This window comes from Cyprinodon tularosa, unplaced genomic scaffold, assembly GCF_016077235.1.
Source record: "Cyprinodon tularosa strain WSP-4 unplaced genomic scaffold, ASM1607723v1 ctg724, whole genome shotgun sequence".
NCBI lineage: Eukaryota > Metazoa > Chordata > Actinopteri > Cyprinodontiformes > Cyprinodontidae > Cyprinodon > Cyprinodon tularosa.
The window spans coordinates 201,059-221,391 of record NW_024039479.1 but is presented as its reverse complement, the minus strand read 5'-3'; the positions used below and the strand labels follow the sequence as shown (position 1 = coordinate 221,391).

The following is a 20,333-nucleotide window of genomic DNA, read 5'->3' as shown; positions in this document are numbered from 1 at the left end:
TATTTTTCATATTGCACCAGTACAGTTAATGAGCAACCTGTACTTGTGTGCTTGTTTGTTCTGTCTAAAATGTTTATTTTGGAATAAAGAGGTTGATATAAAGAATATTTTTTGTCCGATTCATCGATTAATCGAAAAAATAATCGGCCAATTCATCGATTTTTACAATAATCGTTAGTTGCAGCCCTACACATCTATCACTACTGCCTTCTTCTGCTGTTTGTCGATCAACACGATGTCTGGTTGGTTAACCATCACCTGTTTGTCAGTCTGGATCTTGAAGTCCCATATGATCTTAGCTCGGTCATTCTCAACTACCTTAGGAGGTGTCTTCCATTTTGACCTTGGGACTTCCAGCCCATACTCATGGCAGATGTTCCTGTACACTATGACAGCTACCTGGTTGTGGCGTTCCATGTATGCACTTCCTGCCTGCATTTTACACCCTGCTGTTATGTGCTGTGTTGTTTCAGAGGCATCTTTGCACAGTCTGCACCGGGGGTCCTGCCTGGTGTGGTAGACCCTGGCCTCTATTGATCTTGTGAAAAAAAAAAAAAAAAAAAAAAAAAAAAAAATATATATATATATATATATATATATATATATATATACATGTATATATATATTTTTTTTTTGGGGGGGGGGGGGGGGGGGGCTGGAGGTCAAGGGATAAAAAGAAGATATTAGGTTGAGGGATGCCGACTGAAGGCCTATAGGTACCAGATGACACTGAGGCTGGAGTCATCACAGCAGAGGCAACCAAGGACATGGACTATCTCGTTTTTTTACAAGGGAAACAGCATTCTAGAGTGGTTCATGATTATTCTGCTAACCAGCTTTAAGGAGATTCTGATTGTATCTTCCAGCATATCTTCCACTACCAAAGCTCCCAAAAGCTGCTCTAATGACCATGGTGGTACTGCATTTCATTGACCAGAAAAGCATCTGTTTTATGAATGAACTAATTCACTTAGGACTGCATGGAGTAAACCTGCTGGAAAAGTCCCCTGGTTGGGAAGAACCTTCTGACATTCAATGTTTCAGCTCTGCTGGAAGGGGTTTTTCCCTAAACTGCAGAAGTGTCTTTCTTTAAAACTCAGCCTTTCAGAAAAACAGGAAGGAAATGAGGATTATTATGTAATCCTTCAGATGAAATGTTCTAACATTTCAGTTGACTCTTGAGGAAAGTGCTTCCCCTTTAAAATAAGTCTGTTTCAGATGAAAACAACATTTGCCCCAATATGAGCAGCTGATCTGGTGATGCTCAACCAGATAGCACCTCCAGCGGCCTCATGGGAGGGGGGGCAACTCCTCCAGGTCTGAATTCAGCAAGGAGCGGCTCTGTTCAGGGAGTCCATGTTTAAAGGGCAGGGAGTAAAAAAAACAATAGTTAGTTTAAGGAAAAGTTTCAATGTTTCAAATGAATAAAAAATAAGGTTGTTCATCTTTACCATATAAAAGAAGAAGCCTTTTTCAGGAAGGAAATATCGTCTGGTCAGTCCGCCCACTTCATCCTTCAGTCACTTTAAGTCACCTTTCCCTCTCACCACATACTTTACTCATCAACACATCTTTGCTTTTCTCGTCAACATACTTTTACCGTTTTCTCAACTTACTTTTCTCAATTTAATTTTGTTTTTGTAATTTAATTTTAGGTTAGTTCCTCCATTTTACAAGTTTTTTCTTTAATTTATTTTATGGTCTACTTACTTTCTTTTTGTAATAATTCAATAGTGTTGAGCTATGAGTTAATAATTTCCTGTAAGAGTTTAGAGTGTTTCTTTAGACCTAGGGTCACATTTGTCTTTCAGATCAGAACGATTGTGTGGCTGTTTCTCCTCCTGCACCAGTGTGTCGTCGTGAGCTTGATGCAGACATTTTTGATTTATGCTCAGTATTGAAGCGTGGTCTGCGCTATAGCTACGATGTAGGTCTAGATACGGCCGAGGCAGTGAGTGGGGGCGACTTTAGTCCAACAACAGAGGGACATGACGGCGAAAAATAGCGGGGATCCAGGTGGAAAAAGGGTCCCAGCGTTCTCGCCCACCTCGCTCTTCTAGCTGGTCCAACTTCACGAGTTGCAATTTCGGTCATAAAAACCAAACAAGCCGGCCTCCTGTCTGCGGCACTGTCTGCCACGATCTCTGTGTAAGGATGGGACTTCCCATGCTAACGGCTTGGATTCGTTAGCAAACATTGCCCCCCTGTGGTACTTGTATGTTATTATCACAAGTTGTTGAGGACTGCCCAGCAACATTGTTGGTTCTAATTATAGCCCCGGCCTGTAGAAGAGTCCGGCCATTATTTACCTCCACCCAGACCGGCCGTTATTAGAGACCCAGCCATTAGTGGAATACCGGCCAATATTAGAGGATTTACAATATACTAATTTTTGTGCTTTAGAAATGATTAACCTATCAATCTTTAATTTAGTTATTTTTTTTGCTAGATTACATTTTTTTATTTGATTATCTTTATAGAGAAGAGGAGTCCTCAGAAAAAATGTATTTATTCAGAAACATTGTGGGCCTACTTACAATACTTAATGCTCTATAATTGTATTTCTGTTATTTTTTGATTATTCACATCTGCTAGCTTTTTATTCTAAAAAAATCTACAATATTGAAGCAGCAAATTATCAATGTTTTTCAAAATCCTGTTTAAAAGCTCCAAATGAGGCTTCAGATCATAAAGAGACAATTATGCTGTCATTGTTTTACAGGCAGAACTAGCATTTGCTGAACCTTGACCTTTAACTACTGATGGATATACAGGAATACAGTCATCTCCTCTGAGATTGCATGGGATGCTATTTTTGGCAATTTCTATATTTTTCAATTTTTTTTTTCAAAATTCATTGTATAACATGAATGCATAAATACATCATTTATTTCAGTGTTAAATTCTGTTTAAAGTAACAGATCATTAAAAATGTCTGCAGACTTTTACTGGTTGATGATTTTCTTTATTCAAACCAATTGATTTTTAATTGGTTACCCCTGGTTTAATGTTTCTAAATATTTATTTCCCGTCATGTGCTCCATCCAATGCAGATCATTGGCTCCATCCACATCTAGTGAAAACTAGTGTGATTGGATGAGTCATAGAACGCAAACACTCATTGGTTAGCTAAAGGAAATCATCAGAAGCAAGGAGGTGTTCTTCAAACTGCTAACGTGAATTGTCTATGCCATGCTACAATGTGGGATTCAGAAAAAGATGTTGAAATGTCTGAAAGGTTGGACACAGGCGAGAGCGTATCGGGAGACGGAGACCAACAAGACCTCCCTCATCCTTGGCCCTATCTCAGAGAATTTTTAGAAATTGAGCTTTCAATTCATTTAGTGGCATCTGGCAGTTTTTTTTTAAGGTTACTTTATACTTTTATACTTGAAGTAGTTTTTGGAGCACATACTTTTTCACTTTTCCTTGAGTAAAGAGGTCAAGTTGATACTTCAACTTTTACCAGAATGATTTTAAACTGCAGTATCTATACTTCTACTGAAGTAACAAATGTGTGAACTTTTGACACCACTGCTGGTGCTCTAGAAAGCTCAAAGGATCACTGTTTCGGTTTGCGCTGCTTTAATGTTTCATTTAATGGTCATACTGACACCCTGAAGACAGAGGTGCAAAACAACTGTTTGAACTATAAAGTTTTGGTTTGACTCAACATGTTATAGAGCCAATTTATAATCCAGGACATATTTTGGACCTTATCATCAGCAAAGTTGGAAATTTCACTAATATAATTAGCAAAAAGACATTGTAAAAAAAGTGGGTTATCATGGACAGTAAAATGAATAACTTTTCCCAGGCTTACCCTTCTGCTTTCACTTTACCCTGTAACTCAGTAGATGAGCTGGTTGATAGTTTCCACTCTAAAGTTGCAGACATCATTGCTCCAGATAAAGTGATGGTTGTCTCTGGGAAGAAGAAATCTCCATGGAGGCAAGGCTCCAGCAGTGAGAAAAGAGGGAGTTAAGGAAAGCTCAAGGAAGGTGTTGAAAGAATAGACTCTGGGTTTACTATGAAATTTATAAAGATATAATTTGCAACTAAAAGATGCAAGAGAATCTTTCTTCTCTGAGATTATCTCCAAAAACATCAACAATGCTTGCACCTTTTTGCCACAGTTGACAGGTTATCAAACCCTCGTATCACAGCAGCCAATCAACTCTGATCTAAAAAGGCCTGAAATTACTTTGCAAAGTTCTTTACTGAGAAAATACAACGTATTAGAAAAGCAGTCTAACCATCAATGTCAACTCTAGTACCCAGGGGCGTAGGTTTGATCTCAGCTTTGGTAAGGACACTATTGGTCTTCAGTTTCATTGGTCTGAAGTCATTGGTCCTTTGCTATATGCATGCTGCTTTTTTAATGCTTGATGTGAGCATGAGGACGCATGTCGTTTAAAGAGAAAAGCAGCATATGTTGCTACATTTATACTAATCTTATCAGCACTACACTCACTAGATGCTGTTTATCAATGTTAAAAGCATCACTGGCTCTGATCAATGATGAATTAGGACTTTTTCCACTTTGAAAAGGTTTGCATTTAACCTTACCAGTGACCAAGACAGAAGGTAAATACGTTCCTATTTAACCAAATATAGTCTAAATATTCCTGCTATATGTGGATTTATCCTGTGTTTTCTTTTAAATATATAGAATTGTGCAGAGGTAAACAGAGGTAAACCCACTCTTATTTTTGTATATAACATGCTCTCTCTGTATCATGCTGAATAATACATTCAAGGGAAGGCAAATAAATATATCGTATTTCCATGAGCACTGGAACTTGAAGAGGAACTGACACTGAGCATTTAATATATATACTTCACTGAACAAGTTGTACATCTGAGCTGTAGTTACTCTGTGTCGCCCATTTCATGTATTTTATTGTAAAATTCTGAACACATTTCTTACATAATACACCTGAAGTGTAGATAACAGCATCCAAAACATGAAAATGAACTTGAACCTAACTTGATTTCCACACATTGAAGCTGGACTGTAAATACTGTATTCAGTGGATTTTATTCCATCTAAACATTACATTTTGTTTTACTCTATAAAATAAATAAAACCTGCTCTTTATACTTGAAGGGACATCAAATAATGAAAAGAGTAGCAAAGAAATATTGGTAAAAGGGAAACCCTCAGATTTTCTTATAAAGTCGGCTGTAGCTAAGAATCAGAAGGTTTGATAGCTTACAGTCTTTGCTTGTCCATTTTCCCAGCAGTCTACAGAACTCCTGCCTGACAAATAATATTTAGCTTCATAAAGGAAAAAAAAAAGGTTTTTGTTGATAAAATGTATTATAATTCAGAATTAAATATTGATTTGAGATGCCATGATTGGTTCCACAAATCCAAACACTCCTACTTCTTTACAGAAGTGCAATCAGCAGGTTTCATCTATTTTAGTGTAGATAATATTTCGATTTTTAACTGGGATTATTTTTGTAGCCTAATATTAATTATACTAACCGTGGTATTCTAGCGGGAATAAAATATAAATTTCGGGCTCCAAGCACGCACACATATAGACTAGAAAACAGCCAATCAGGAAGAGACAAGGCGGAACTTAAAGTTGTAGGGAGGTCATATTTAAATTTCAAATCATTCTGGAATAAACATGAATATAAATGTACCCTTTATCAGATCATATTGTCCCAAAAGTTAGAAAATTTCAGTTTTTTTTTTTCATTATCTTCTGCATGCCAGTTAGTTCTACAGCCTGAACACCTAAATTCAGCCAATCATATATCAGCGGTCATCTGTCAATCAGATCTTTTCGGTCATAGCATCTTGATTCATATGTCGCAGCTAATATACGCAACGGTTGAAATCAGAATCCTTTCCTTTCCCATTGAGTTCCGTCCCAGTGTTCACAGGGATGGACTCTAACAGAACTGGCAGCGTGCGAGGCAAGGGCTCAAACAGCTGGAAGCCTTCTACACCAAACCAAGCTTCTGCCGCCCTGGCGTCCTCTTCCACAACATCTTCGTCCCCGCTTTCCTCCTCTAAATAAAAAATGGATGACGGAGGAGACTCATCCACGACCTCCGACACTAAACTCTCCTCCTCTTGCATGTTTCCGCTGTCCATAGCGTTCCTTGACAGTGTCGTTTCTAAGTCACCAATTTAGTGCTACTTGGTCCCAATGAAATTTCCCATTGGGAACCTACTAGCACTAAGTTGCTAACTGGTTAGCAAGATGCTTCCGACAAACCGGCCACAACCAAACTTGCTTGTGAACCTTCAGCCACAACAATCCCGCCCCCTGATAAACAACCAATCACATTCACTTTATTTACTAGTGTAAAGTCGGGCGCCACTCGGGAGAATTCAGAAATGCAACGGGTGGAACAGCAGCTTCCCCACGATTTTAAGGCAGAACAAAGAATGAGAATGGAGTTAAACAGCTCAGCACAGATGTGTGTGCTGCTAAGTGAAAGGGACAGGAAAGACCAGGCAGGGACTCAACTGGAGCGGCAGCAGCAGCTTACCAGGCAGCAGAGCTGCAATAGAAAAAGAAGTGACTGCTGCAACAACGCTGTATTATAAATTATAAACATGTTATTCACATAGAAATGTTGGTAGGGACAGGTCCCTATGGTCCCTATGCAAACCTACGCCCATGATAGTACCATCGCTGTCACCAGTTAGAATAAATTAAATTCTTCCAAATAAACTTTAAAAGTTTAGAATAAATTGTTCTGCAGGTTTTATTATAAAGGTTTTGCCCGTTTTAGAGTCTATTTGATTCAAATCATAAACACATCCCTCATGTCAGGTGTTTTCCCCTGAGCCTTAAAAACAGCAATTATAAAACCATTGATAAAAAAGAGAAACTTAGACAAACTTGACTTGGTCATGCGGAACTACAGACCCATCTCTAACCTCACCTTCATCGGTAAGATTATTGAAAAAGTTGTGTTTCACCAGTTAAATGCCTTCTTAACAATGACCAGCTGCTTTGATGTCTTCCAGTCAGGTTTCCATGCCAACCACAGTACAGAGACTGCCCTGATTAAGCTCAATGACATCCGTATAAAGTCAGACTGTGGAAGAACCTCAGTGCTGGTATTATTGGACCTCAGCGCAGCGTTTGATTCTGTTGCTCACTCGATTTTAGTGGAGCATCTAGAAAACTGGGTGGGTCTTTCTGGTTCAGCACTGGACTGGTTTGAATACCTGAAGGACAGGGACTTCTACGTGTCAGTAGGGAACTTTAAATCAGAAACCGGGAAAATCACATGTGGGGTCCCTCAAGGCTCCACTCTGGGGTTCCTCCTATTCAACATCTACATGCTCCCCTTCGCTCAATTTGTCCCAAATAACCAGATCAGTTAGCATCAGTATGCAGACGACACACAGCTTTATATCCGAATGTCACCAGGAGACTATGAACCCATCAGACCATTGGCTGGATGCTTAGATTAGATCAATATTTTACAGGATTTTCTCCAACTGAAAACCAATCTGAGGTAATAATCTTTGGACCAAAGGAGGAGCTCCCAGCTTCAGCTCCTGCAGCTAGAAACCACTGATTTTGGTTGAAATCTTGGTGCCATGATGGACTCGGACCTGAACTTTCAGAGGCTCATAAAGGCAGAGGTTACGTTCACACTGCACGCCTTAATGCTCAATTCCATTTTTTTGTGAAGTAGTGAGCGTGCTCTGTGTTTATGGAAGTAAACATGATGGTAGTGCTGAAGTGCTTTTCCTCATCCCTTCCTCCCTTTATCCTCAAATCCCCTTCATCACCCCATAAGCTTCCTCCCTTCATCTCTCTCTCTTCATCCCGTCATCCCTTTATCCTTCATCCCTAACCCCCTTCACCCACTTATACTTTTAATCCTTGATCCCCTAATAGCTTCATCCCTTCCTCCCTTCTTCCTATGTGGTCCTTACTGGTGTAGAGAGAGAATCTGATCCAGAGGGAGGGGGGTTCGCCAAGGTGTCTAATGAGATAAAAAGAGAAGGCTTAGAAAGCTTCAGACTGCTGTGGAACATTTTCAGGGAAACAGATCATTTTTGGTGCAATCTAATGGATCTATCCATTTTATAAAAAATGTCTGGACTTTAATCTCTAGTGCTACGTTCACACAGGACGAACTCTGAGCAGGAAAGAAGTGATCAGCGGGTAAAAAGTAGTTACAATCTATGTTGAAGTGAGAAAGTCCTCCTGAAAACATGGTCTGTGCAGTCAGTTCATCCAGATTACTATCCTGCCTTCAAAGATTATTTCTCTGTGGGAGCCGCTCAGACCCCCACATACCGGCGTTGCGCTGTCACTGGGAATCCCCAGCAGCAGCTGCCTCAGGCCCACTCGCCTCTTGGGGGTTTTCCCCTACTGTTGGTGGCGGCTGGAAGTAGGTGTTAGCGTTTTTCAGGTCTGTGCTACAAACTGCTAGGATAATAAAAGCCAACATATTCTGCCGGCAGGTTTCTACATTTGAAGTTAATTTAGGCGTTAATAAACTGTCTCAGAGGAGTGATCATAGCGCTCTGCATCAGCAGTGATGTGTCTGACTCCCTGCCAGCTCCCAGATCAGCTTCTCTCATTGGTTGATGCGGCGCGTCCAGCAGCTAGAATACTATTTTTCCAGCTCCATAATCTGCTGCTCGCGGAGAGTGTCACACGCCTCAGAAGCTTCAATGTTCGCTGCTTCTGCTGCTCTAAAGCCTCTAAAGTGCGTCAACCTTTGCATTGAAACCATCTGCTTTTGCTGCTTCCATCGCTTGCAGTGTGAATGCAGCATAACTCTAATGAAATGACAGCATATAAAACCAGTGTCCTCTGGATTCTGCTCACCAGCTGCAGGTGTAGTGACCGACAGTTCTGCCATTAGCTTTTCAATGTCATTTAGAATTGCAGAGCTGCATCATATAGAAGTAGATAATTCCCCACGGAAATTTTGAAGGTGCCTGCAACATGGGGCGTATTAATGGTGCCAACTATAGAGATAGCTCAGGATAACCTGAGCCACTCTAACTAGAAGCTTTATCAAAAAGGAAAGTTTTAAGCCTAGCCTTAAAAGTAGACAGGGTGTCTGCCTCACTGACTAAAACTGGTAGTTGGTTCCACAGGAGAGGAGCCTGATAACTAAAAGATATGCCTCCCATTCTACTTTTAGAAATTCTAGGAACCACTAGTAAACCTGCAGGTTGAGAGCGAAGTGCTCTGTTACGAACATAAGGAACAATCAGATCTCTGATATCAGATGGAGCTTGACCATTTAAGGCTTTATATGTGAGAAGGAGGATTTTAAATTCTATTCTGGATTTAACAGGAAGCCAATGAAGAGAAGCCAGGATAGGAGATATGATCTCTCACACGGTCAGTTATTGACGCTGGTAAATCAGCTCCTGCCGTAACGTTTAGTGTGTTGGGACCGCAGGAACAGCAACCCCCCCTTCTTCTTCTGATTGGCTAATACTGTTAGTTTCAGAGCGCTCCATTAGTACTATTGGCTGAAAAACCTTTGAGATGGAGCAGATTGACGGATGAAAAACATTTTTTTAATATGAAATGCAACATATCTATATATTTTTTGGGTTTTCTTATAATTGCTGTTCTGTCAGCTAAAATCATGTTCTACAGTCTCTACACTCAAGTTAAAGATTAATCGAATACTGAATTAACTGACGATTATTTCAATTATTGATTAATCCGATTTTTTTCAGCCCTAAATAAAATAAACATTTTCAGGAGTTCAAATGTGTTTTAAGTATTTATTAAATTGAAGTGAAATACCTCATAATGTATCATTAATGATTCAAACACATATCAAAATTCATATGTTTTATTTTTTCTGTTCAATAAAGATTCCAGTTTTAAAAAATGTATATTAAATTTTCTTTCAACTATTTCATGGTTCAGACTTTGCAGATTTAATGACAAGTTGCTTGAAACAAGCAAAAGAAAACCTTTAAATAAACTATGAACTTAGTGATGGCTAAAATAAAAAGCCAAACTCCTTCCAGCAGCGTGGGTCCTACAGGAACGGCCGCACCCAGCAGATGCCTGTTAGCCACTGAGGGAAGGAAGCAGCTGGAGGAAGAGCTCAGCCATGTCCAGCTCCTCAAAGACGGCGCTCAGCTCTGATGAAGACGTGTAGCTCTTCACTGCAAAGCCCTGAAAACTGACAGACAGAAAGAGGCGCTGCATGAGAGCAGGGTTCCTACAGCATAAGGGAAGTTCAATTCAAGACTTTTTAATGCCACTTGAAATTAAAATTTAAGTCCAAATTCACAACAAACACAAGAAAACAGTGCAAAAACGATCTAGAAATAAGTCTTAAATAAAGTAAAATAAAGTAAAGTAAAGTAAAAATGTCTTAAATTAAGTGTATTCACCCTTAATTTGAGTAGGTAAATTAGATAATTTGCCAATGGAATGAATATTTTTACTCTTAAAATAAGATAATTAGATAATATGCACTTGAAATAAGACGAAGCAATTGTGTTTTCTTATGTTAAGTGTAAATTGTCTTGTTCCATTGGAAAAATGTCTTTTACATTTTCAATTCAAGAACATATGCACTTATTTTAAGAAAAAATGACTTACCTAGATTTAGATTTTTTTGCAGTGAAACCTGCTTGCGACAACTTAACCCAAAGGTTTATTTTAACATAAACCACTGCGCCAAAGTTTCACATTTTGAAAAGCTCCCCATACAGGAAGAAAGCTAAAAACACACAAATGACAGATATATTTGAACAATTATTTAACTGAATTCACAAACTTTGTTTTAGCAGGGAATAAAACAAATCAGTTTTAAAGCCACAACATAACGAGTGCTAAGTCTTTTTTGCAGCTATTTTTCTTTGTATGGTTTTCTTAGTATGTTTGATCTGGTGATAAGTGGAGGCGTTGCAGAGACAAGGGTGGAACTAAACTGAGAAAGACCCGTTTCTCGGTAACTCCATTTTGACGCTTTGTGTTTCGTGCTTCGCATGCGACTCCACTGCCTTAATTCCCATCGTTCCGAGCTTGAATGACTTCTTGAACAAAATCCACTGTGCCTCATGTATGTTCCCTGGTTTTAGCCATGGAGAAAACTCTTGGCTGGAGACAATTTTCGTTACATTTACACTTGCTCATATTTTCCAGACAAAAAGTTAATGGAGCGTCTCCCAAATGTTGCGGCCGCAACAACGCTTTTATTGGTTCTGCTATCGGGACGGAACCAATAATGGAGAGCCGATATATTTTTTTTTATAATAAAAAAAGTCAATTTTAACGTTTTATTTAGATTACAAAAATAAATCGTAATAAAAATAATCCTATTTATGATGTTTTAAAAATTAAGACCTACGAAAGACTGATTTATGACATTTTAATACCAATTAAGGCCTTAGTTTTATTTTGAAGAATTCAATGCCTTTTGAGACTTTTTAAGGACCCTGGGAACCCTGTGAGAGTCCAAAACAGGTCGAGACTCAGTCTCTCTGATGCAGACCTGTGCTGACCAGGAGGAGACGGCGTTTCAGCCAAGACCTTCATCATCCTCTCTTTGCATTTCTTGCCTGAAGAGTCTACGTCTACCTTAACAGTCTTCAACCGGCGGCAAAACTCCTGAAAAGAAAATGATATAAGAACAGGTCCAATTACTGATTTTAACAAAGAGGAACAGATTAAACATTTATTTTCCTGCAGCTAGTTCACCGCTCAGCAGTTCAGATGCAGTGTTTACATCCTGGACCGCATCATCAAGTAGGAGGAGCTCCAGCTGCTGTGAAAAACCTCTGCAGATGGTTAGAGCTTCTTTAGAGCAGGTCTGTGCTTTCAACGACTTGAAGGCACAAACTAAACTGTTCATCATTTATTCTTTATGGTACGCCAGCATTCAGAACATGGAGGCCAATCACTGTGGTCTGCGGTTATATTTTTATATTTATATCTGTTAAAACAAAGCAGCGTGTGTATGACATCATCCACGCGCTGGCTACCGTTCATTCATCCTGTCCGCTGAACTGCTGCTAGTTTTCCTCACATGCCTGGAAGATGTCTAGTGCTGCTACCACAGATGATCTCGCTCTCCAAATGGAATTGAACGATTCAGATTAGCTAGAATGAATAGAAGGGGTAGAGCGTGGCCGCCTGTGGCCCGGGCTGCCTGTCACTACTCCAGTCTGGATGACGTCATACAGGCGCCGCTTTGTTTTTAAAAGATATAAATATCAATAATCTAACGGTGGATGTCTGGGGGACAGTGATTGGCCTCCATGTTCTGAATGCCGGCGTACCATTAAGAATAAATGATGAACAGTTTAGTTTGTGCCTTCAAGTCGTTGCCCATAGGAAGACGTTACTTGGATATAACCTAACGGAATATCTTCAGAACGGCTCCAAATGACACAAAACTCATATGGGTGAGTAGAACATGATGGAATAACGGAAAATCAAGGAGCCAATGGAAAAAAAAAAGGTGTTCCCCTTTAAGTGCATTTTTGAGGCCAATTTTTTTTTTTTTTTTTTTTTTTTTTACTCTTTTTTCCCATGTGGTCCACTAAGGAGCCTAGAAATCCTTATCTTAGAGAGGAAAACACAATGGACAAGTTGATTGAGTGACTGTTGCTGTGTGAATCAAATGCTGTTATTTAAGATAAACATTTAAAATTTAGTTACACATCGTTGTAGGAAATCTTCAATTTCTTAGCCATTTCTCGCATGGAATAGCCTTCAATTCTAAGAACAAGAATAGACTGTGGAGTTTCAGATGAAAGTTCTCTTTTTTCTGGCCATTTTGAGCGTTTAATTGACCCCACAAATGTGATGCTCCAGAAACTCAATCTGCTCAAAGGAAGGTCAGTTTAGTAGCTTCTGTAACGAGCTAAACTGTTTTCAGATTTGTGAACATGATTGCACAAGGGTTTTCTAATCATCAATAAGCCTACTAAACCAATGAGCAAACACATTGTACCATTAGAACACTGGAGTGATAGTTGCTGGAAATGGGCCTCTATACACCTATGTAGATATTGCACCAAAAACCAGACATTTGCAGCTAGAATAGTCATTTACCACATTAGCAATGTATAGAGTGTATTTCTTTAAAGTTAAGACTAGTTTAAAGTTATCTTCATTGAAAAGTACAGTGCTATTCGTTCAAAAATAAGGACATTTCAATGTGACCCCAAACTTTTGAATGGTAGTACATCCATCCATCCATCCATCCATCCATCCATCCATCCATCCATCCATCCATCCATCCATCCATCCATCCATCCATCCATCCATCCATATTTCTCCCTTTCTCCATACAGGCTATCATTTGATCGTTCACGCTCTCCATAGTTCTCCTGTGGCGCGAGCACAGGGCGACTGTTGCGCGCCTTTAGCGAGCATGCGCGTTTCCTGTTGCTTGCGTGGTGAATCGTGCCGCATGCGCTGTGCGGAGATGCAGGGGAAACCGTATCTGATGGGGAAACGCAGCTCGACGTAACACCGGTATTTCCATGTGGAAAACGCTTTTCTGCTGCTGGAGTCCTCCTCACTCTCCATCTCTCTGTGTGTGCTGTACGTTAACACCCGCCAGCAGAAACACCCACCTACCCAACTGACAGACGGAATCTCACCATACATCAGCCATTCTCATCCTCCCCTCTCTAATGACAAGGCGCGCACGAGTCCTATCATGAAAAAAGGTTCATTGTGCGACCTGAGCAACGCGCAGTAATGTGGTGTCGGCAATGGTAACTGCGTTATAGTTACAGTCAAAGTAATTAGTTAGATTACTCGTTACTAAAACAAGGTAACGGCGTTAGTAACGCCGTTAGTCCCATCAATGACCATCAGATCTCTGATATCAGATGGAGCTTGGCCATTTAAGGCTTTATATGTGAGAAGGAGGATTTTAAATTCTATTCTGGATTTAACAGGAAGCCAATGAAGAGAAGCCAGGATAGGAGATATGATCTCTCTTTTTAAAACCCGTCTTTAAATTGTGTGATTTTGATAACAAAATTGAGTATAAAAAATAAACAGCAGAAAGCTCTTTTAAACTGATGACAATGATCAGTTAAGGAGCCATTAGTTTCCCCATGTTCATCTTTAGCTTGTTTCATAGCTGCCGATTAATCACCTTGATGTCCGATCGTCCTCCCAGTAGGACTATCAGGATACTGTGTCCCAGTAAAATCCTGCCAGCGACCTGCAGCTGCTGGCTCCAGTGCTCCAGCAGGCTGATGTAGTGGTTTCTGGATCTGATGTGATCCAGCAGTAGAACTGCTGTCCACCGCTGCTGTTCTCTCTCCTCTGCTGCCTCCTCCTCTCCTCCCATCTCAGCCGGGTCCAGACAGTCCTGCTGAGATCAGAACCGAGCCAGTCACTTCCAATAAAACCCTCTGATCCGTATCCAAAGCCTTTACCTGCAGGTACTGCAGCAGCTGGTGGAGCATCGGTTCCTGGGGGAGCTCTGCAGCGCGAGCCTTCAGCTTCTGCCTGATGTGGAAACACTGAGCCTTAGACAGGCTGGTGGAGGAGACGGAGATGTGAGGAGGACGGGACGGGTAGGCGGGGTCTAGATGGAAGACCACGCCCACATCCAGCTTCCCGTCTCTTCCAGAAGCACAATTCAGCTGGACCACCAGCCCATCCTCTGCTGCAAGGAACAAGACCACATCTGTAACGTCTGGCATTTTAGGACATAAGGATTCCTGCAGTGTCAGGTCATTGCATGATTAAAGGGATGAACCTCCTTCTACATCCAAGCTAATGCTAAAGGTTCTGCTGTCTGATCAGCTTCTCAATCGTTTGGGTCATATTTAATTAAAAAAAAAAAAAATTCAAAGACGAGAGAACCGCGACAACCAGTAGAGCTCTGGGGGTAACGGCAGCCAGGGCTAACGTTAGCCCGTCCGCAGTAAGCAGGGCTAACGTTAGCCCTGCTTACTGCGGACGGTTAGCGTAAACCCGTCTGCAGCGGCTCTCTCGGCACAGCCATGTGTGAAGGACCGCTGGCTCTGATGAAGGTTTGATGGTTTTATTTGGCAAAATGTTGATTTATCTGACTGTGTTCATCATTATTCTCCCATTAGATGTTCCAGGTGACCCAGATTTATGCCGCGTGCTTCTTTTCTCCCAGAGTCCAGACCTTCCTGGGTTTTTGTTAAGAAACAGACTTGGCGAGGACCAGTGATGGGACTAACAGCGTTGAAAGTAACTGCGTTACTAACGCTGTTACTTTTTTTAGTAACAAGTAATCTAACTAATTACTTTGACTGTAACTATAACGCAGTGACCATTGCCGACACCACATTACTGCGCGTTGCTCAGGTCGCACAATGAACCTTTTTTCATGATAGGACTCGTGCGTGCCTTGACATGAGAGGAGGGAGGATGAGAATGGCTGAAGAATAGTGAGATTCCGTCTGTCAGTTGGGTAGGTGGGTGTTTCTGCTGGCGGGTGTTAACGTACAGCACACACAGAGAGATGGAGAGTGAGGAGGACTCCAGCAGCAGAACAGCGTTTTTCACATGGAAATACCGGTGTTACGTAGAGCTGCGTTTCCCCATCAGATACGGTTTCCCCTGCATCTCCGCACAGCGCAGGCGGCATGATTCACCACGCAAGCGACAGGAAACGCGCATGCTCGCTAAAGGCGCGCAACAGCCACCCTGTGCTCGCGCCACAGGAGAACTATGGAGAGCGTGAACGATCAAATGATAGCCTGTATGGAGAAATCTGGATGGATGGATACTCTGCCTTTTCAACCTACTGTATTTTTTATTTTAAACATTATTTGATGGCCTTTGTGGCCGGGATGGAGATCCATATCTTATGTCATACACAGAGTATACATCTGGATGGATGGATGGATGGATGGATGGATGGATGGATGTTGCAGTATCTATAACAACCCAAACACACAGGATTTCAGAATTAGACATCCCCAGTTATTAATTTCACCAGATCTGAATGTCCTGTTAAAAAACTTCACATCACGTTCCCCTTGATGTAATTTACGTTGAGTTGCAATAAATGCAAAACTCTCTGCAGGTTCTTGTCTTTGTTGTCCGCTCTATTCAGCTGGCTTTGGAAACACACGGCGAGAAGGTGGGGGCTGGGTGGTGAGGGTTACGGGGGCGAGAAACGCAAAAGTAACGCAATAGTTACTTTTACTAGTAACTAGTTACTTTTATTGTGGAGTAACTCAGTTAGTAACTCAGTTACTTTTTGGGAAAAGTAACTAGTAAATATAACTAATTACTTTTTCAAAGTAACGTGCCCAACACTGGCGAGGACACAAGTCCGTACTCGTGTTCTAGTGAATTGAGAAACAGCCAGTGAAGTTGGCATAGATGACCAGTGGTTAAAGGAAGGCGGAACGGTCCGGTACTCTGTACCAGGTTTAAAGACGGTACAGCTGCTGAGCCAACAGGTGCACGGTTACAAACTTTATGAGAGGAATGTGCCATTGTTAAATCTGCACACCTTCAACTGAGCTCGTGCAGAAATCTGTCTTTCTCCGATCCTTGAACTCGTGTTCCACCCTGATCATCGTACGGCCGACTGCCCTCGATACTAAGAAACTATATGTGGCTGATAAACACCATCTAAACCTGCTTTAGCCTCGCTGTTATCACGTCCAAATCAGCAGAGGTCATTGAAAAACTTTTCTACTAAACTTTTTCTACTAAATTATGATCAGAATATTTTTCTGCTCACAGTTAATTTTTTGATAAAGCGACAGATAAAAAGGCTTATAGATCGTCTTTGACTACTTTTTCTCTCAAAATTAATAAATACTTAAAAGACATTTCAACTCTTGATAAGTTTTTTTAATTTTATTTAGGGCTAAAACAATCAGATTAATTCAGTAGTTGATTAATGGTAAACCAGAGAATAGAGCCTGTAAAACACGAATTAGGCTGACAGAGCAGGAAATATGAGAAAATTTAAAATATTGATCAGTATTTACATTTAATACAAAAAAATAAATTTCACCTGTCAATATGCTTTATTCCATGACAGAGTATTAGGACCAGGCTAGAGATTTTTTTTTTATATGATAATAAAGTTGCAACATTAGAAAAAAGTTATAACGTTATGAGAATAAAGTCGTAATATTACAAGAATAATGTTGTAATATTACAAGAATAAAGTCGTAAATTACGATAAAAATGTAATAATATGATGAGAATAAAGTTGCAATATTACGAGAATGAAGTGATATTAATTTCCACCAAATTATTTCCAGAATAAATTTCTGCTCAGTTTATTTGTTCATAAAGCTCCAGCTAGAAATGCTTATTGATCATCTCTGTTTATTTTTCTCTCACAGTTGCTGCTTCTTTCTATTCAAATAAGAATGAAATGTTTTCCTGTATTTTTACTAAAACATTTTCTCCGTTTCCTTTGAATATTTCAACATTTTAGTTTACATAGTTTTTAAAAATCAAGGTCTGGATTACTGGATCTGCAGAGTATTTTATATATCAGACCCCTATGAAGTCATTCATATATGTTTAGTATATTTATATAGATATATTGGTTTTATTGGTCTCGATCTGAAGAAAAGAAAACGTACACAGAGTGTTCTAATAAATGTATTATTGTTGAGATGACGTGTGGTGAATTGGTGCAATAGAAATAAACTGAATTAAATAAATAAATACATATTGGCCAATAAACATTTTTTTTTGTTTTATACTCTTGAAGAATTTAAAGCTACTTTCACTCCTGCAGATGATCACTACTTTTCACTCTCGTTGGTCACATGACCCTGCCTCCCCGCACGCTGCCTGCACCTTTAGTTCTTTCTCACCCTCAAAACAAATCCCATACCTTGAGAGGAGAGCTCTTGCAAAGCATTCTGGGATTTCTCTGCTCCTCTAGATGAATGACACATACTTTTTTTCCCCTCTTATTTCATATTTTAATTTAAGCTATTTACTCACTATAAAAGTTTTCACTCAGCCTGTTTCACCTGCAAGGCCACACCATTCCCCTATGTGAGGGTGTCTGTAGACAAACATAGCTTCTTCTTGTAACAAACCAGATTCCGCAAAAGTTTGAAAAAAACAATTCAATGGACTTGGTTTCCAAGATTTTAAGACGTTTCTCCTCCTCTCCAGGAAGCTTTCTCAGTTCAAATGTCTGGATCCGCAGTGAGTTTGAGTCTTATATAGACAAAGCCTGGTATCGCTTGGAAACATGCAAATGGGAACCGATGAATGGGTCGTTTGGTTCCATTGTTAGCCTGTAATATCTGAAACCTGTCTATAATTCTGAAGGTCGGCCGTTAAAGGAGGGATTGATCACTGGCTGAAGAGAGGAGGTATTTTGTTCCTCTGTGATCGGGGGGGGGGGGGAATACCTGAAACAATGTGACAATCTGGTCCTGGATGTCACGTTGTTGTTTTTTTATAATTTTGGTATAATTGCTGCTCTAAAAAGGTCACTCGGTCAGCTAAAGGCATGTTTTACTGTCTCTATACTCCAGTTAAGGATTAACTGCATTAGTTGACGATTATTTATAACCGATGAGTGATAATCATTTCCATGAAAATAATGTGACCGATCCAGGAGTGGTTCCTAACTGACTGACTCACTAAACTGGGTTTAAAAACGTATCTGTCAACATGATGCATCTGCTAAAAAAAAAGTCTTTTTGTTTTTTTTTTTTAAATGATCCAGAATGTTGGAGCCTATAAGGAATAGGAACGTTTTTATTTTTATTTTCTCCTTCTGTCATCCTTTTCCTCTCAGTTATCACTCAACTTATCTGAATTAAAGTTAATTTCTAATTGACTCTTAGTTTATTTACGGTTTTTACTGCACTTATTGTTTTAAAAAATGATTTTAAATCTTAGTCCACAAGCATCCCCATATTTTCCCCTAAATTTTAACGTTATGATAAATGTTTGCATTATTTATTGGCTGCATCTAAAACTATCAAAGATATTTTCAATTTAAACATAGATATGAAATAATAGAATATAACCTCCAATAACTTCAATGAGATCATTGTTCCAGGTCATCAGATCAAACAATTTAGTCTGTCCAATCAGCTGCCTGCAGTGTCTCTAAATGTCCAGCAGGTGTCAGTATTCTGAGACAGGATCAACGCAGCATTAGTAGTTTGGCTTCTAGATGCCTCATTAACCATCACTACATGTCAGACTAGATGAAGGGGTTAAACATAAATAAAAACACATATAGCTAAGCACAGTTAGCCACAGTACCAGACTGCTGAACCACCTGCAGCTCTCCATCCCTGCAGTAAATGGATGATAAAACTGAAACTTCCTCCATCGCCGCGTCCGCCATGATGAACAGAAACCCTCTCACGCTCCGCCTCCTCCTTTAAATGCATCTAATTTCATATACTCCTATTTGATGGTGGATACTCTTCGTTCCAGTAAACATTCTGCAGCTGCTTTAGCTTCGCAACCAACTTCCTGTTTAGGAGCTCAAAAGGACCCCACTTAGCTGCCCCTGATGATGCCGGTTTTCTGTTCAAAATGTTTCCAGGATTCATTCAGTCCTGTTTTTTTTCCAGCTGCAGCAGAAAGAGAAATGAGTTAGAAACAGCAAATATCTGCGGATCAAAATTCACAACCACTCACCCTGAGACCGTGATGATATTTCGACGCCCCAACTGGCTAAAACTGGACGCTCTTCTTCTTCTTCTCTTAGTGTTTTATGGAGGTTGGCAAACTAGTTGGAGAGCATTACCGCCACCAACCGATAAGAAGTTAAACGAGGAAACAAGACTCTACCCTCAGAAAAAAATAAAATAAAACACATTTTTTCAAACTGTTTAATTTAACCCAACATAATCAATGCTTAATCAAATTCGTCCTCATCATTTCATCATTTTGTTTTTCTCGGTTTTCCTTCAACCATGAGTCTTCTGCAGTGTTGGGATGCTGCTCCGCAGATTTTAAACTTGTCATGTGCTGAACTGTTGGTTTGGGTTTTTCTGACAGGGATTAGATCCTTTTTGCAGCTTCAGCAGAAGTTAGTCTGAGCTCTAATTTCAGTTTTCTAATTTCTTCAGATCTTTTACTCACTTCACACCCTAAATATGCAGCAGAATGTTCTCCACCACAGTTACGGCATTGAATCTTTACTTTTTCCCCCACATTTTCCATATTCCTGCTCTCCAGCAGACCTTCCACCCGCCGTTTTCCTTTACATTCACCTGTATATATGTCTAGATTTTTGGCATTTGAAGCATCTAATATAACCTATGAAAACATTTTACATCCTAGCTCATATAACCTATGGGAACTTTGCTGGGTAATTGTTCTTCCTCAAATTTGATCAACACAGATAAGTTGTCACACTTTTCCCCGTTTCTTGTT

The 20,333-nt window shown here is 40.0% G+C and overlaps 1 protein-coding gene across 4 annotated transcripts; it reads right to left on the bottom strand.

Annotated features, from left to right (window-relative positions):
* Window positions 1–9,734: 9,734 nt before the first annotated feature.
* Window positions 9,735–19,426, bottom strand: rwdd3 (RWD domain containing 3). Of its 4 annotated transcripts, none has more exons than XM_038269218.1 (5): window positions 19,209–19,426; window positions 14,390–14,622; window positions 14,104–14,325; window positions 11,479–11,594; window positions 9,735–10,151 (listed from the first exon to the last, which is right to left on the bottom strand). In XM_038269218.1, exons 1-5 carry the CDS (start codon window positions 19,291–19,293, stop codon window positions 10,139–10,141), a joined length of 669 nt encoding a protein of 222 aa, XP_038125146.1. In that variant the 5' UTR covers window positions 19,294–19,426; the 3' UTR covers window positions 9,735–10,138. The 4 variants fall into 4 exon arrangements, with proteins under 4 accessions (XP_038125146.1, XP_038125145.1, XP_038125144.1 ...); XM_038269217.1 differs by having other exon boundaries at window positions 9,735–10,158; window positions 14,104–14,322; window positions 19,209–19,425; XM_038269216.1 differs by having other exon boundaries at window positions 9,735–10,158; window positions 14,390–14,619; window positions 19,209–19,425.
* Between the last annotated feature and the right edge of the window lie 907 nt (window positions 19,427–20,333).

Bases quoted from the DNA above. Each gene is read 5' to 3' on its own strand.
- rwdd3 (XM_038269215.1), bottom strand. From the start codon at position 19,293: ATGGCGGACGCGGCGATGGAGGAAGTTTCAGTTTTATCATCCATTTAC. The intron at 11,595-14,103 runs GTGATTAATCGG...TTTTCTTTTCAG, and splicing joins GAGGACGATCGGACATCAAG to GAGTTTTGCCGCCGGTTGAA. The intron at 10,159-11,478 runs GTCTGCATCAGA...TCTGTCTGTCAG, and splicing joins TCTCCTCCTGGTCAGCACAG to TTTTCAGGGCTTTGCAGTGA.